Genomic DNA, 17033 nt, shown 5'->3' on the forward strand with positions numbered 1-17033 from the left:
TGTCTTGTAAAATGGTACAGATACCACTCAGCCTTGTCTTCACAGTGCCACATGGCATTGCAGCAGGGCGACTCACATGAGTAACACATGAGCAAAAATATTTGTAGGCTTGTATACTCAAGTAACTGGCACACATTCTGACAATATATTCTGCATGAGTTGCTCTATAGTCACGTTGTTATAGTTAAGATACCAAAAGAATTCCCATCTTCTATGTGCATTATTTGTCTTCAGGCTGAAATATTCTGTGTACTTTTTCTAACAAAAAAATATTTTTTAGCAACTTGAGTAAAATCTAACTGTTCTGGACTGCAGGGTGAATACAGATGTATTTCTGGAGGCAAATAACATTCTTAACCTCCTCTGTCTTTGTAAGACAAGACCATTGTGATATTACGTTACAGGCATACTTAAGAGTTGTAAGAGACATGCAACTCTTCCTCCATATAGAGGAAATTAACTATATATCTACCTAACCACAAGCTCAACTACTGAAATGAGACATGTCTGTAAACTTGGGGGACTTAGTTATTCTTTTTTGTTCCTAAGGTAGTGGTAAAGCCTGCAAAAACTAGTGAGATTGCCACATTGAACTTGAGTTAAAAGTCCTCACTGAAGTTCTGCAAGACTGCTAGCTTGAACAACTTACTAATACAAGTGGCATTGGGCACAAGCCAGGGATCATCAAATTCTACAGGTGTATTTCAATCAACTTCAGTGAGTGCTTTCATGCATTTAAGTTTCTACAGTGAGCTTAAGGGGGGATTTGTATGGGCTTTTTTACCCTTTTTTTTTAAAGGGAGAAAACATAGTGTACTTCCAAAAGAAGACTTAGTTCTTGAAAGTTTGAAATACCACATGAAGAAATACAACTCCATTACGCAAGTATGTGTATCTTTAATTGCCATTTGATTAAAGATGATTTTATTTCATCTCAGTAAAAGGCACTAGCAAGATGTGAGCAGATTTAACGGATCTAATGATAACTGGTAATCTTGAAGACAGATAGCAATCAGGGTATAAAGCATAATTGTACCATAAAGGGCGGGAGGGCCTGAAGATATGTAAATAAAAGTTGCTCTTGTGGAGATTGATAAGGTTTGTGCTCAACATTTTCTTTAACAGAACGTCTTTCCTGTACTCAATCATACTATTTACTGTCACCAGACTCCTGAGTACTTAACACATTTGAGATCTCAAATGGCAGTTAGGGGACTTAGGCTTGAGGGTCCAGCATATCAGAGTGAAATGATGCACAGGTGCATAAGCGTTTTGTCCTTAGGGAACAACAGCTAAAACTCACACACAAGACAGCTGAGATTTTACATTCTGCAATATCTAATTGGATTTGCTGAAATGTCTCTATGTGCTATCAGTTACTCTGGAGAACACACTCCAGCTAGATAAACAATGAGAGAAATAAAATTACATGAGAGAGGTTTCTTCAGAAAGGGATATAACTTTTCATATCTCCTTAAAACACTTTTTTTTTTTTCTCATGCTTCATGCCAGTTGCACCAGGAAATGACCTTATTTTTTAAGAGAACATTTTCACACCTGAGGATAAGGAAAACCCTCTACTTGCATATGTTAAGGAAAAAGCACTACCTGTACCATCTCCTTCGGCAAGTAAAAGCTACTGCAAGGACTCACTGTGCTTTCGTCTGCAGCAGATGGTACCGGCTGTTGTAGGAGAGAGGAAAATGGATTACATGGATGCTGCTGTGATCTGGCATGGCATTTCCTATGTTCCTCTCTCTGGTCAGCAGTGGCCATGTTTCTGTTAGCTACAGCCAGCTCTCAAAGATCTCAGAAGTCTTTTCAAGTACTAAAAAATCCTTGTGAGTTCAGTTTATCTGTTTTCCACAGTACTTACTTAAAGCCTGTATAAAAGGAACAATCTTTGCACTTGAAGAGTTTTTTCCCTCCATGCTTGTCACGGTAATGACGCCGAATGCTCTGTATGTAACCCGAGGAGAATTCACAAAATTCACAGTTAAGGATGGCTTCCGTTTTTTCCATTCCTGCAGCACTCCCTGAAAGTGGGATTGGGCTGACATTGTTGTTGTTCCTGGCTAAAGCTGCAGACTGATAGTGGTTCAACTGCTGTTGAACATCAGGAGGCTCTGAGTATGAAGAGTCTGTGGAGAAACAGAGAGAAGCTGTTATTCCATGTGGATCAGCAAACCTAAAAAGGTTCAAGACTTGCTCCAGCACCTATTGGCTTTTACAGGGTGTTGACCAGGGGAAAGACGTCAGTTCGCTGACAGCTTTCTGAAGGGATTAAGAAGAAGAGGTAAACCAATTCTATACCTAATGTGCAATCTACAATATAAAAGTTGATCAGTATAAATTATGCTTTTTAAAATCTGATTTGGGGAGGAAAAAAGTAGCAACAGATTTAAGTTAAAAGTAGTTTAAAAAGAAGTCTTAAGACATTTTTCATTTATGAAGGTAAACAATATTAATCATACTGCTGAGCACTTATGCATTTGGCACATCAATCAGACCAGGTTCTCTGAAATTTTTTATGCCAATTCACACCAGACGAAGATCTGGCATAGGATACATGTGAGTTGCCTATGTAATAGGGGGAAAAAAATAGTAAAGAAAAAAGAAATGGATACTCTTCCCTAATCATTCATGGAATTTTTTGAGAAACCCACACAGAAAGTTAACTGTAGTAAAAAGATGAAATTTTACTTTGTCACATTTGAAGAGGTCTTCACAACAGGTAAATTCAAATACTCTGAGTTGAGGATGTTTGGAATCAAGTCATCATGGAAAAAAGTTATTTACTCATAAATTTCAGTAAAGCAAACTTCTAAACCACATTTCCTTAGAAGTTACTAAGCTTTGCTGTACTGAGAAAAAGATAAATCTGTATAGACACCTCCGTTCTACAAGCCAGAAAAACTCTGTCACACCATTTTAATGGCATGTGGAAAAACACAGTCCAGAGGTATCTCAGTACTGACACTAAAAGCTGTAATACTTTACTTGGCCCCTGCAAAAAAGGGCAGGGTGTGTGTTGAACCTTTTCCGACACACTGCTTATATGTGGAGGTTAGGAATTCATCTGCTTTGTCCTGTATAACCCACAGCTGCCCATGAATGGAACAAATGAAAGCAGATGAATAAAGCACAGATGAATTTCAGTGTAACTTTCATGAAAAGAAGACAAAAGATTCTTTTCTTAAGCTTTTTGGAAGAAGGAAAAAAAGAAGAGAGAAAAAGAAAAGAAAAGAAGTCAGGATACAAACTGTACCAGCCAACTCCTGCTTTGATGGGTACTTCATTTTCCAAAGCTTAATTCCCTGAGGCTAGATATGCAGGAATTCTCTAACAGACATACTTGCAGGAACTTAATACCATCCATTCTAACCAATTAGTAAGGAGAAACAAAAGGCAAACAGGCCTATACAGCACTCGGCATGGGGACTTCTCCACCTGTCTTCAAAAGAGTAAAATGCTCACCCTCTTTTCTCATTACTACAAAAGGGGGTTATACGTGCCTGAGAAACAAAAAAACAAACCAACACAACAAAAAAACAAACACACCGACAAAACACAAGCTTGAGATAAATGTCTCCAGGCTCCCCTGGCTTCACCCCCAGGTGTACAGTAAAGACAAAAGCAGAGACATGAAAGATTCTGGTTAAACTAAATACTTTTTGTTTTTCCTATCCAAGTCTCATGAACAGAGGCTGGATTACAATACAGCATTTATCAAGTCTTGTTTTCACCAATTCTACAGCAGGTTCCCTCACCATGGAGGACTCACAGTGAGCTCTACCAATTCAAATGTTAAGTCTTTCTTTTCCCTTTTGTTTGAAGCAGGCTCCCCACTAGATTAAGGTTTAGTTAGTAATTCACTGTTCCCTTCCTCAGAAAGGAGGCATCAAAGTTTTACAACACATCATGAAGATTCCCAGCCAAAACCTTAGTGATGTCCACCACTAAGAAATCTGCAGGTTTAAAAACAGGTGTCTGGTGTCTATTATTCCAGCTGTGGATTCTGGTACATGAAAACTGCAGGAGCAGATAGCTACATGATTATTCCCACAGGAAGAAAAGTGTACAAGGTAGCTTTCCTTGTCATCAGGAACAGCCAAAACCAAATCCTACCTTTAAATATTCACACTGGTCATCTTATAATTTTTGGTGGATCATTCTGTTACAACTAAGACAGTTATGATACAGGGGAAAAAAAAAATCTGAAGAGCTTATATGGAGAGTCTTAAACAACGGTAGCATGCATGTTCCTAGCTCTGCCTGCATATTCTTCCCCTTTTGCCTTGCCAAAAGCTTTCATTATTTTACTATCCTTCTGACGTGCAAGATTTAGCACTTCCTGAAGAAAAATACCCATCATTAACACGTGTATGTGGCTTCTGTTGGTTTCTGAGAATCAGCTTGCCATACAGATATGCTAGCATGCAGGTGCAACCCAGCTCCACCAGGAATACTTCGGATTAAGTTCAAAGCCAACTAAAGTCATGTGAGGTTTTCCACGAACTTCAGTATGCACTGAACGACACACTGCTCATGCCCACTCTGAAATGAGTGAAGGTAGTGGAAGGATGGAAACTGCCTTGAGTTGTTTCCAACCAAGCCGTTTAGCACACAGCACAGATGGGAATGCGAGCAAGTAAGAAACAGGTGATGGGGGCTGGAAGTTGGGATTTAAAAACAACAACAACAAACAAACCAAAAAACAAACAACAACAAAACAGCAACTGAGGAAAGGACTAGTGAGACAAACCAAAAATCAAAAAATCAAAAAGACACAGACAATGAGCAATGGTACAGTGATTTTTAAGAAACAGCACTGCCTCAAACTGGCAAAGCACTTTCATGTGTGCACCTACTCTACTCCTGCTGGAAGAGCAGGCTGGTGTTCCAACTGCTCTGCGTGTGCCAAGCTGACTTAGATGTTAACCAAGTACCATAAGTGCCTTTGCATTTACTCAGGTCTTGAGCTGGTGTGCACCAAAATGATGGACACCTTTTGCCCGTGTTGCTGCAACAACAAGATGCCCAGATGTTAAGAGTGAAGAAGGAAGGAAGAAGAGAAAATAGTTTTACCCTCAAAACTGCCCAAAAACCGAGTAACGGCTACACACAATGTAAGTTCCACTTCAGCCTTTTCCTGCCTGCATCCATGGCTCAAAGGGTTGGGAGCACTCTAGGAGATCATTAACAATCTTGGTCAGAAGCACAAAGATGGTCCAGCCATACATGTGTGAAAAAAGTAAAGTGGCCATAGAAGACTACATCAAAGTCAGAAAACAGATGAAAGACATTAAAATAAGCAAAGGGAAGAGTTAACAAAATTATATGAAGTAATGTAAAAGAAGTATAAAAAGAAAACATACAGAGGGAGAAAATGAAGAAAAAACAAACTATAGGAAGTACTGATTACATGTTAAGCAAAAAAATGCTGTTTTCTTTTTCATAAAACAGCCTCAAAGTACCACAAGAAAATAAATGACAGAATACTTAGCCCTGGTAACTTTAAAACACACACACACAGAAACCATTTTTAAAAATTATTTTATCCAAAGTGAAATAAGGACCTAACTGTGCAACTCCAAAAGCAAGTTAATGGCATGGGATGTTCTGAAGTAAAAGGACACCTATAGTCATGCCAAGAGGCAAAAATTAAAGGTAATTGATGCAGTCAAACACAGAAGAAAAGTGACAATGTTGCAAATCTTATGACTAGAACTTTGAACTAACATCTCTACCTACAGATTACCTGCACAGGAAGAATAACAAGGTTAGCAGGCAGTTTAATCCATGCCAGCACCTGTGGATCTAAAAGACCACAGCATTCACCCTTGATATACAACCACACTCTCATATCCAAATGAGAAAATGACTAGTTGAAAGGAAAGCAGAAGAAAAGACTGTCCTCATGGTGTCCCATCAACACAGCCATATCTAAATTACTGCCATGTGCTGGTAACAATGCATTAGAAAGTCTCACAGTGGCTCCGCAAGGGGGGAAGAAAAACAGCATTTCCAGAAGTGCCTAAAACACTTCAGTGCCAGGTAAGTGATTTTGCCATTCTGAAAACTTCACCCAGAGTGCAGACACAAAGTGGCATGAAGTGTCTGTCATAACTACTGAAAGTCACTACCTTGTCCAAAAAGGCATTCACAGTCTCCCCCACAATGCAATGCAATGGTGAAAATGCAACTTGATACACACCTGCGTATCTTGAGACTATACACGGGCGAAGAATATACAGCAAAAACTCACCGCAAAAGCAAAATGAAAATTCAATTTTCATGGATCCTGTGCAGCATATTACATGCACATAGCAAATGTTTCAGACACCTGAAGAAGGAAAACTGAGATATTTTCAGAAGAAAAAAGTAAATAAAGATTCTGATCCAGTTACATAAATTTGCTTGGAAGTCAAATGATGTTTTAGCCATTTGTAGGTATTTGCAGAACCATCAATAACCATGGACACAAAAACAAAACAGACAAAAACATGACACCTAAAAAAAAAAAAACACAAGAAAAACAGATCAGAGCAACACCTGGAAATGTCTAAGTAATGAACACTGAGCATCAGGTGAGAGATGGAAGGAAAATTATCTATTAAAGGAAAGAAATCAAACCATTGCTTCATCCTTTCAGGGTAAGCAGAACTTGATACATCTAATGCGAGTATTTACGTTTGCACAATCAGAGATATGGATGGAGGGAGAAATATTGTTCAAGAGAAGCAATTGTTCAAGTACACTGGAAAGTATCTTTAGTGCATGCCCATCTACAAATAATCAAATAGCTGAATGACCAGAAGAAGACAGAGGCAGATAAAAATGAGGACATCATGATTTCCTGGTAAATCTATATGGGAGCATCAACCAAAGTCAAAAAAGAGCAGCAACTGTGAGACAAATGAAACTGCAGAAGGCAATGTTTGGCTCCTGAGATAAGAACACTCAGATAGAATGTATAAATAACTAAAATAACTCTATGGGGAAAAATGTTACATAATACCAATACAAGCCTAAGACATTACAGATCTGTAAGAAAAAGTCCCAAAGAGAACAAAAGGAAACTATTTGGAATGCTATTTAATCTATTCTAAGTTCATTCATACAAAGAGATTTCTATGAAGAAGGCCAGAGAAATTCCAAGGAATTAAGAAAAGCACTAGACAAATGGAAACACATTTGTGAAACCAAATCAAGATGCAATACTACGTTAAAAAAAAAATGCATGTTTAAAAGTAAAGAGTACTAGAAATAATTATTTTAAATGAGTAAGTTATGGCTACTAACTTCAGAGCAGAGATGAGAAGACTCCAAATAAACATTACAGTGTATTTCCAATACCTAAAGGGAACCTCCAGGAAAGTTCTTTACCAGGGAGTGTAGTGACAGGATAAGGGGTAACAGTTCTAAACTAACAGAGGGTAAGGGAGAAATTCTTTACTCTGAGGGTGGTGAGGCACTGGAGCAGGTTGCCCAGAGAAGCTGTGGAAGCCCGATCTCTGAAGTGTTCAAGGCCAGGCTGGATGGGGCTTTGGGCAACCTGAGCTTAGTAGGAAGTAATCTTTAAGGTCCCATCCAACCTAAATCATTCTGTGGTACTATGAAGGCTAACAGTGAAGCTTATGAGATTTAGGTACAAAATCCCTTTTGAAATTCAATGGAAATCAAAATTACTAGCTCAATGAAAGGCAGGAAAGCATATAGTCATGAATGGCAACAGCTTGAAAAGTGGGAAGGTGGCAAAGCAGAGTGTCATACAAAGACTGTCAAGACTACACACATTTGTTCACTTTATGCCATGCAGCACTGACCTGGAAGGAAGAATATGTGGGAGGGTGAAATGTTCTGGCAGTAAATTAACTGAGGGAAGAGGATGATAGAACAGAATAAAATTCAGAGGGATGCAACAAAACATACATGAAGATGCTTAAGGAACCACAGTGTATACGTTTTTTTCATTGCAAGTTTAAAAACAGAGTATGAACCTACTTCTTTACTTAATTCTGATTTTTACCAAAGAACATTTACATTGCTAGGATGTTATAAATGAGATCAAAAGGAAATAAACTTTGTATCCTTATTCACACACTCCAAACAGTAATCACATGGGAAAGAAAATAAACCCTTTTAATTAAATAATTATTTAAAGGATTTTAAATAAGTGAATAAATAAATTTTTTTTAAAAAGAGCCTTCTTAGAGGAATTTATTTCAGCACTATCTGTAAAAGCCACTTTCGGATAACTTTGGACTAGCTATTGCATTTAAGAGAAAGATATTACATATCTGTCCAAGGTTCAGAAGAAGGAAACCAGAAGGATACATGGGCTACGCAGTTTTGCTTATTCAGAAGAGGTAGTGTCCAGGTGGAGATCAGTAACAAGTGGTGTTCCTCAGGGGTCAGTATTGAGAACAGTGCTTTGTAACATCTTTGTCAGTGACGTGGGCAGTGGAATTGAGTGCATTCAGCTCTGGGGCCCTCAGCACAAGAAGGACATGGATTTATTAGAATGAGTCCAGCGGAGGCCACAAAGATGATGAAAGGTCTGGAGCAGCTTCCTATGAAGACAGGCTGAGGGAATTGGGTTTGTTCAGCCTGGAGAAGAGAAGACTCCAGGCAGACCTTACAGAGGCCTTCCAGTACCTAAAGGGAGCCTACGGGAAAGCTGGGGAGGGACTCTTTGTCAGGGGGTGTGGTGACAGGACAAGGGGTAATGGTTTTGAACTAAAAGAGGTTAGGTTTAGGTTAGACATTAGGAAGAAATTCTTATACTCTGGGGGTGGTGAGGCAGTGGCACAGCTTGCCCAGAGAAACTGTGGATGCCCCATCCCTGAAAGTGTTCAAGGCCAGGCTGGATGGGGCTTTGAGCAACCTGGTGTAGTGGGAGGTGTCTCTGCCCATGGCAGTGGGTTTGGAACTGGATGATCCTTAAGGTCCCTTCCAACCCAACTCATTTTATGATTCTTTATGACTTTGAATTGTCTTTTATGTGCATATCTGTCTCAGAATGAAGCTGAGACAGGATATATTCTATGCAGCTTCTTGTGCTAATATCAAAATCACATATAAGGGATATATATTGAATCTACTAAGAAGAAAATAAATAATTTTATCTTATGAATTCCTTTACACCGACAGACCCACACTGCTGTCTAGTGAAGCATCTTGGAGTTTCACAATTGAGATCAAGGAGAAAGTGATTATAAGATAAGATGCAAAGAAAAGCAGTGGGAATTATATAAGGCCTAGTGAGGATGAACACAATCAATGAAATATGTTAGACCATGTTCCTTCCCTCAGAAGAGAGGGACTAGTTCATGAGCTTCATGTCCTCCCGTTTTTGAGTTTCTAACACTACCAGGTCCTATTAACATTATCTTTAAAGACTTCCATTCATCCTTAGGCAAAGCATAACATGGACATGAACACTGCCTGAATCCTTACCATGCTCTACTAATGCTGTGATTTGGAAGGATCTGTTCAAGTTGTCCATGATACACTCCATCATATACACACTTAATTTCTAGTTATCCCTTCTTTTCACCTATCCCTCTCCCACAGCACAGTTTCTTACTTGGCTTCAACTCAGTTTAATATTCCTTCAGTTCTTCAGGTGATTTGGTCACTTACTAGTTTTTACACTGTACACAATCCTCTCTTTAAAATTTGGGCTGTTTTGGTAGCTACTCTACTGCTTGCAATTGTTGCAACATCAGTGCCAAGTCAGTATGCCATTTTGACCCCACCTGTTGCTTTGTCTGTTGCCACTTCCCCTACAATAGGGAGATGATCCATGCAGTGTGCATTGTGTTTCCCTGCTGCATTCATGTTCTTCCATGTCTGTTTACCCACGGCCTTCTTTTAAAGTAAGAACATTGCAGACCAAGAATCTGCTGCTACCTACCTATATTGAGTGAATAGTTCAACCTCTCGGTCACGTTTCGACCCTGTGTTCTTATAATTTGTTATTGATAAAATAAAATAATGTGTCTGAATATAATGTGTCAGATAAAAACAAGCCTTCTGTCTACATGTCAAACATCGGGATTCATGTACTTATCAATTTCCATACCATGCATAAACTAAAAAGTTGTCTAGCTGTTCCTTACTCTGTTGAATGAAATTCAATCTCTTAATGAAATTACACTTACAGAATACAGGAACACAAATAGCTTTAGCAAGATGCTTCTTTAACCAATCTGCCCGCAGGTAAACAGTTCTTTTCTGAAATGACCCTTTACTCAGGCAATAATCTATCAAGTTTTGTTGTTGTTTTGTTTTGTTTCATTTTTGTTTACGCACTGGTAACCAAACAAGCCTTGTGATTTCCTTCTCATTTTTAAGGACAACTCATCAGGTATTTTTTTCAGGATCATTTCAGGTTTCCCTCTCTATTGCCCTGCCCCTTTTATCACAGAACCACAAAATATCATCAGTTGGAAGGGTATCATGAGGACCACCAAGCCCAACTCCCAACTCTTCACAGTGCAACCTAAGTTATACAGCATCTAAGGACATTGTTGAAATGATTCTGAAACACTGACAGGTTTGGGCCATGGCCACTTGCCTGGGGAGCCTGTCCCAGTGCCCGACCACCCTCTGGGTGAAGAACCTTTCCCTAACACCCAGCCTGACCCTCCCCTGTCCCAGCTCCACGTCATTCCCTTGGGTCCTGTCGCTGTCCCCAGAGAGCAGAGCTCAGCGCCTGCCCCTCCGCTCCCCTCGTGAGGGAGCTGCAGGCCGCCGTGAGGCCTCCCCTCAGCCTGCTCTGCTCTGGGCTGAACAAACCCAGGGACCTCAGCTGCTCCTCATATGTCTTGCTCTCTAGACCCTTCACCATCTTTGTAGCCTCCTTGGGACACTCTCTGATAGTTTTATGTCCTTCTTACACTGTGGCACCCAAAACTGTTCACAGTATATCAAGTTAGTCCGCATCAGAGAAGAGTAAGCAGGACAATCACTTCTTTTGACCAGATAGCTATGACGTGCTCAATGCACCCCAAGATACAGTTGGTCCTTTTGGCCATCACAGCACATTGTTTATTCATACTGAGCTTGCCACCAACAACCCCCCCCATATCCCTCTCAGCAGGGTTGTACTCCAACACTTGTCCTCCAACCTATACATAAACCAGGATGCCCTGTCCCAGGTGCAGAATATGGCATTTGCATTTGTTAAATTTGATATAGCTGGTGACTGCCTAGCACTGCAATCTATCAGGATCTCTCTGCAAGGCGTTTCTACCCTCAAGAGAGTCAACAGCTCCTCCTAACTTCGTATCATTTGCAAATTTACTTATTGTGCACTCAACTTCTGTGTCCAGGTCATTGATAAAAACCTTGAAGAAAACAGGCCCTTAAAATTGAGCTGTAGGGAACAGCCCTAGTGACTGGCTGTTACCCCATTTACCCTAGCCCTTTGAGTCAAACCCTTCAGCCAATTGTTCACCCATTGTATTTGTTCATGTCTAGCTATATGCTGGACATTTTGTCCAGAATGATACTGTGCAAGACAGTATCAAAAGTTTACTAAAATTAAAACAACAACAACAACAACACTTCCGCTGCCTTACCTTTGTACACTAGGCAGGCAACCTTGTCATAAAAGGATATTAGGTTTGTACGGCATGACCTTCCCTTCAACAACACATGTTGGGTTTAGTATAAACATTAATACAAATACACAGACAGAAACACACATGCTGCTGTCATCTAAATGCTTCACTTGTCTCTAAGCTTGAGATGTAGAGGGAAAAGAAATTCAGCTCTATAAAGTGCTATATTTTTGCATTCTGCTTTAAAACTGGTCCTATTATTACAGTGAAAATACATGTGTGCTGATGATCCAGTCTATGTTTTAATGTTTTAGTCCTATGACAAAGTAGTACTAGGTTCATGCTTCAATTCTCCACAAAGCAAACATCTTAATTAACACTGTGTAGTTAGAATAGAATAGTTTTAGTTGGAAGGGACCTATAAGGATCTTTGAGTCCAACAGTAATTCTAATAATATTCTAGAGAAAATCATATTATAATCATAGAGCTCAGCAACTTGTAATTTGCTCAGGAGACCTGAAGCATACGCCTTGGCATTATTATTTCTACCAATGGAAAGACCTCATCTCTATCCTTAGATCTGAGTCATCTCAGATCACTGCAGGCAGCATTTTCAAACATTGGAGCTGAAACATAGTAACATTTCTTAAAGAAAAAATAAACCCAGCTATTTAAATGTCAAACCTCCAGCCTCCAACTATGTTGATGTTAAAACGTATGCCCATTTCAAAACAGCTAAAATGAGCAAAGGAGTTTTACCTCTCTGTCAAACATCAAATCCCTCTAGCAGGTTTTAGATCAATGGAAAGCAACTGGTGTCTCAGGAAACAGGGAGAATATCAGTTAGCTTACACATGAAGACTACTAACATGTAGAAATGATAGTCTGCAGAAACACTATCTTGCACAGCATTGGTCAAGACATATCACATACCCCTTCAGAGCAACAGCATCCTATTTACTTTGTAGAGTTTTCACAAATCCCAGGGACAACAGTATAAGTTTCACTACCATTTTGTCTCCTACCCTAAATATAACAACCAGTACCAAGAATGAGCAAAAACCTCAAGAAATAAATAAAGGAATCTCCATATGCTTCTTTTTTTTCCTGTAGGTGCAGTAAGGTCTATTTCTGGCTAACAGGAAGGAATCCAGGAGATGTTTCTTCCTTTATTACTCACTCCATCCTAACAACTTATTCTATCCTCTCTCCACTCTGGGCAAGTCTTTCAATATCACATCAACCCTATCACAGCAGGCCGGCCAAATCCATACAAAGACTGGCAGCAACATCTTTCTTCCAGCTGCCCGAGTTCCTGTCTCCATCCTGTTGAATCTCAATTTTGCCTCTGCACATTCAGTTCAAGCACAAAAAGCCCAGGACCAGAAAGGAGCACAATGAACAGCAAGTTGACACCCCCACAGAGCACAACCAGTGATGGAATAAACATCTTCCTCTGTTCCACTGGCCACAAAACTTTTCTAAAAATGCTGCAGAAAAAGGCCAAAAGCCAAAAATCCATACACCAGTGGAAGAGAGCTGCAGAGAACAAGGGCATCATCAGTGCCCTAGGGCCCTGGAACAGTGGGAAGTTTGTTCAGTAAACTTGGAGGTGAACAAGCCCTGCACTTGTTCTGCCAGTCCTTGCCAATCTGATGCAGGAGAAAAGTTCCCATCTGATCCCACATCTGATAATTAGTTTAATGCTGACCACAAGAAATAAGACACACCAACAAGTACCTGAGAGTTTTAACAAGCATTGGCAAGCAGAGTGGCCACTGACAGCACTTCTGGGAAGCCAAAGTCTTGGGAAAGCAGCAACTAGTTCTAGGTTAGGGAAACAAAAAACATGGCTGGGGAAGGAATGTGGCTGGGGAAGGGCTGCAAGGAAGAAGCATTAATTTTATACTTGAGATTTGGAAGGTGGGCATGCAGTACTACTCCTCCAGGGCACAAAGCCAAGAAAACAGGCAGAACAGAGAGACATCCCTGTGAACCCTGACTACAAAAGCAGAGGCACCTTCTGTTCAGCAGTATGCAGACCACCATCTTGCATCCTTAACATGGATGCTACTCTTCCAATTCACCTTACAATTAAAGACTGTATGCATTAAAGCATCGCCTAAATTTGCCCTGTAGTCATGGCTCGCAGGCTGGCTGCCCAGTCAAAAAACAGTCAAAGAAGAGGCTATCATACTTCACAAGAGTACTTCAAACTCCCTCACCTTAACAAACAAACAAATAAAATAAATAAATAAACAAACAAACAACACAAATCCCAACCTAAAATACAACAGAAAGGCTATTCTGCTCCCAGGTGAGGCTTCCAGGATTCTGACATTCCCTGGTTTTCCCTAAAAGTGGTAGCCATAAAACACTAAGACACAATAGCAATGAGACAGAAACAGCAAGAAAGGTGAAGAGTGATGCTCTTAGGGATGGTCCTTCTGCCCTGGTTGGAAGGCTAGAAAAACATACTTTATGAAGTGCTTTTTTTGCTATGCATACTTTATGAATAGAAATAAACCAGTCTGTTACAAACTAAGAAATTGATTAAAATAAATAAATAAATAAATAGAAATAAAAAACAGGGGTAGCATGTATAAGCATATGTAAAACATGCCTCCTCCCTAAAGCAGAAAAGGGAGCTGAGTAGTTCTAGGGCTTAATGGATCACAGTAACAATCCTGTGTCACTGGCACCAGCTGAGAGAATTTTATTGAAAAGTCTCCTTGCTTCCACACAGGTTTCCTCTCATTCTGGCAGTACGTGAAATTGGTTTAGCAAACCTGCTAAAGATCCTCTGCACCCCTCAAGATTTCATCCGACAAGCAGCATAGGAGACACACACCCTGATTATGTATTACATATTTTGAACAAGTGTACAGGAATAGGAAGGGATTTATAGTTCTTAAACAACAGTCCCAGAGACACTACTTAGTCAACCCATTTTGTACCCTACTTAGCTCCAGCAAAGCAAGCAGGTGTATTTAAATTCCAGTTTCTAGATGAGACAAAGTTCTTTTCCACTGGCAAAGGCTAAAGTTCAGAAAAAGCTGGAACCGGGCAACGGGTGTTTCACTTAGCAGTTTTTAATGCATTCACTGTTCCATTTAATTAAATGTAATGAAGATGTTGACATAGCACGCACTGGGAAATTTTAAAAAATCTTCTAACTCTGACTCTGCATGTGTTTTGTGATGTGTGCTGTTATTAATGATAGATACTGTTTGGTTTGCATAATAGTGAAAAGCATAACTATTGAGCTTCAAGGGCAGACACGAAATGTGCTGCTTTCTACATTTCAAGAGCTGCTTACCACTAAAAAGGAATGATCTTGTGCAATGGCAGCTTGACTGAGAAGACATTGGAAGCCAAATCCAGATCTGTTTAGTTTATCACTTGCACTTAGTACTGTGTTATTCCTGCAATTCAATAGCCTTAATCAGTAAAATTAAAAAACTATTATTTTGAATTACTGCACACAGTCGTGATACAAACAAATTTATGAGGCTCCAAGTCTGCTAGCCATATGAATATAGAGCAGTACTCTGCTCTACAATACAGTTAGGCCAGAGGGTTTTGTTGTGTTGTTTTTTAAAGAGCTACTCAAAAAAAGCAACAGTATTAGCCAGGGCAATTTAGAACAAGTATTTTACAAATTCCCAAAAAGCTTTTGCTTAAGGGTGAAGTAATAACGTGAAACCATTTATCCATCTTTTGAGTCATTTTGCCTTATGGCTTTAAGACAATTGACTACACTCGTGGATTTCTCCAGTTTATACAAGGAAGGCAGTGCGCCACCTCCACAGCTCTCGAATACAAGCAAACATGCATAACCTCGGTGCTTATACAAGCAGTGCCTCTCCACGTATGCTTTCTCCTTAGCTGATGATCACATTGCAGGTAATACTTGTTCCTCTGTTTTCTTGTGTTCAGTCACACAATTTTTGTGTTTGACTTGCTTTCAACTCTTCCTTACTGAAAGTGACAGTGGTCTTTTAATATTATGACTTGAGCACACAGACCCTGGGATTCCATTGCCCCACACTCAAGTCAACAGAGCTGACTCTGCACACTGTAGTACTGGAAACCCTTATCTTTGACACATACTGCCACAACATGATAGTACCACCAATAAAGTCATACAATCCTTCTGGGCAGAGAGTAACATGAATTTAAGTTCTGGTTCTCAAAAGGACTGTGAAAGAACACACAAATCTTGTTAGGCAATTCACCCAACACTCTTCTTAACAGTTTGCAACTTTTCCATACACAATTTTAATTTTTACTGTATAAGACAGCAAAACTGTTAAGCCACAGTGTAACTGCTAAGTCAGTGTAAAGGGCAAATAAGTAAGAAAAATGAACAACCACACAAAAGCAAATAGTCAGAACACCATTATTTCTATTTTTGCAAGAGAAAAAATACTTGTAAATTATCAGGAGCAAAAGAACAATTTACCACAACAGCAATCTTATCATTTCAAGAAGAGCTGGACACCACAAACCATTCAATGCCATCATGTTATGCAAAATAGAGAAAAGTTGCAGAGGTGATCAACACTTGTTGATCTTTTGTGTCTCTTTTTATTTGAAAAAAAAAAAAAAGAACCGTTTTACATCTAGCTAGATTAGGATACAATAAAAACAGGTTCCTTACATATCCAAAAATCATACAACATGCAAGTAGGGTACAAAAAACAGCATTTAAAAAAAAAAAAAAACACCAATGACTGTAAGAAAGGCTGCACTGCTGACTCACTACTGAGACAGATGCAAACACCTTCTTACACTACTGCCCTGAGAGAAGCATACAAGCATTAAAGTGGTTGTTATGCTTTCTAAGGACAATGTAGTTGTTGGGGATGGCCTGCCTCAACCTTTCAGTACCTACCCTGCTTTAACTTCACTTCCACAAAAAGTACATCAAGCACCCAAAACATATCCAGGATATACAGTTGAACACTTCAGATATGCTTGCTGCTACCCACATAGAACTGAGTCACACAAATTCAAATATATTTGCAACTTTTAAAGAATGGAACAATCTAGCAGAACAAAAGAAATGTTCTAAGAAAGGCCCCTCAGGGCACAATTTCTACAGGGAAAAAAAAAGCATTAGCAGAAGTTCCACCAACTGCTCTTGTCCCAGAACAGTTCTATTCAGACATGCACTCTGCTATTACAATTTTGGTGCCCTTTCTCTTTTTCTTCATTTTTATAATGCTCAGCAATGGACAAGAGGAATTCTGCTACACCCTCAAATCTCCACAAACCATCCAGTAACCTTTCTTCTTCCAACTATGATATTCATCCAAAGACAAAAAAAAAAACTTTTCTGCAGCCATTTCAATTATACTGTCTGCTGCATGCCTACCAGCCTACAAAACAAGTCCATAACAATGTGAGGCAGCATTTTGACAGTCACTCACCCCATCCCTAATTCAATTTTGTAT

At 39.5% G+C, this 17033-nt stretch overlaps 1 protein-coding gene across 11 annotated transcripts in view; it reads right to left on the reverse strand.

Annotated features, from left to right (window-relative positions):
* ZNF462 (zinc finger protein 462) overlaps window positions 1-17033 on the reverse strand; it is a 97761-nt gene that overhangs the window by 17496 nt on the left and 63232 nt on the right. For all 11 annotated transcript variants that reach the window (XM_080574143.1, XM_080574145.1, XM_080574144.1 and 8 more), the window contains one exon: window positions 1877-2141. In XM_080574143.1, coding sequence (XP_080430269.1) covers window positions 1877-2141 — 265 coding nt within the window. The remainder of the gene's footprint in view (window positions 1-1876; window positions 2142-17033) is intronic.

This window comes from Anser brachyrhynchus (assembly GCF_964034855.1).
Source record: "Anser brachyrhynchus genome assembly, chromosome: Z".
Classification (NCBI taxonomy): Eukaryota; Metazoa; Chordata; class Aves; order Anseriformes; family Anatidae; genus Anser; species Anser brachyrhynchus.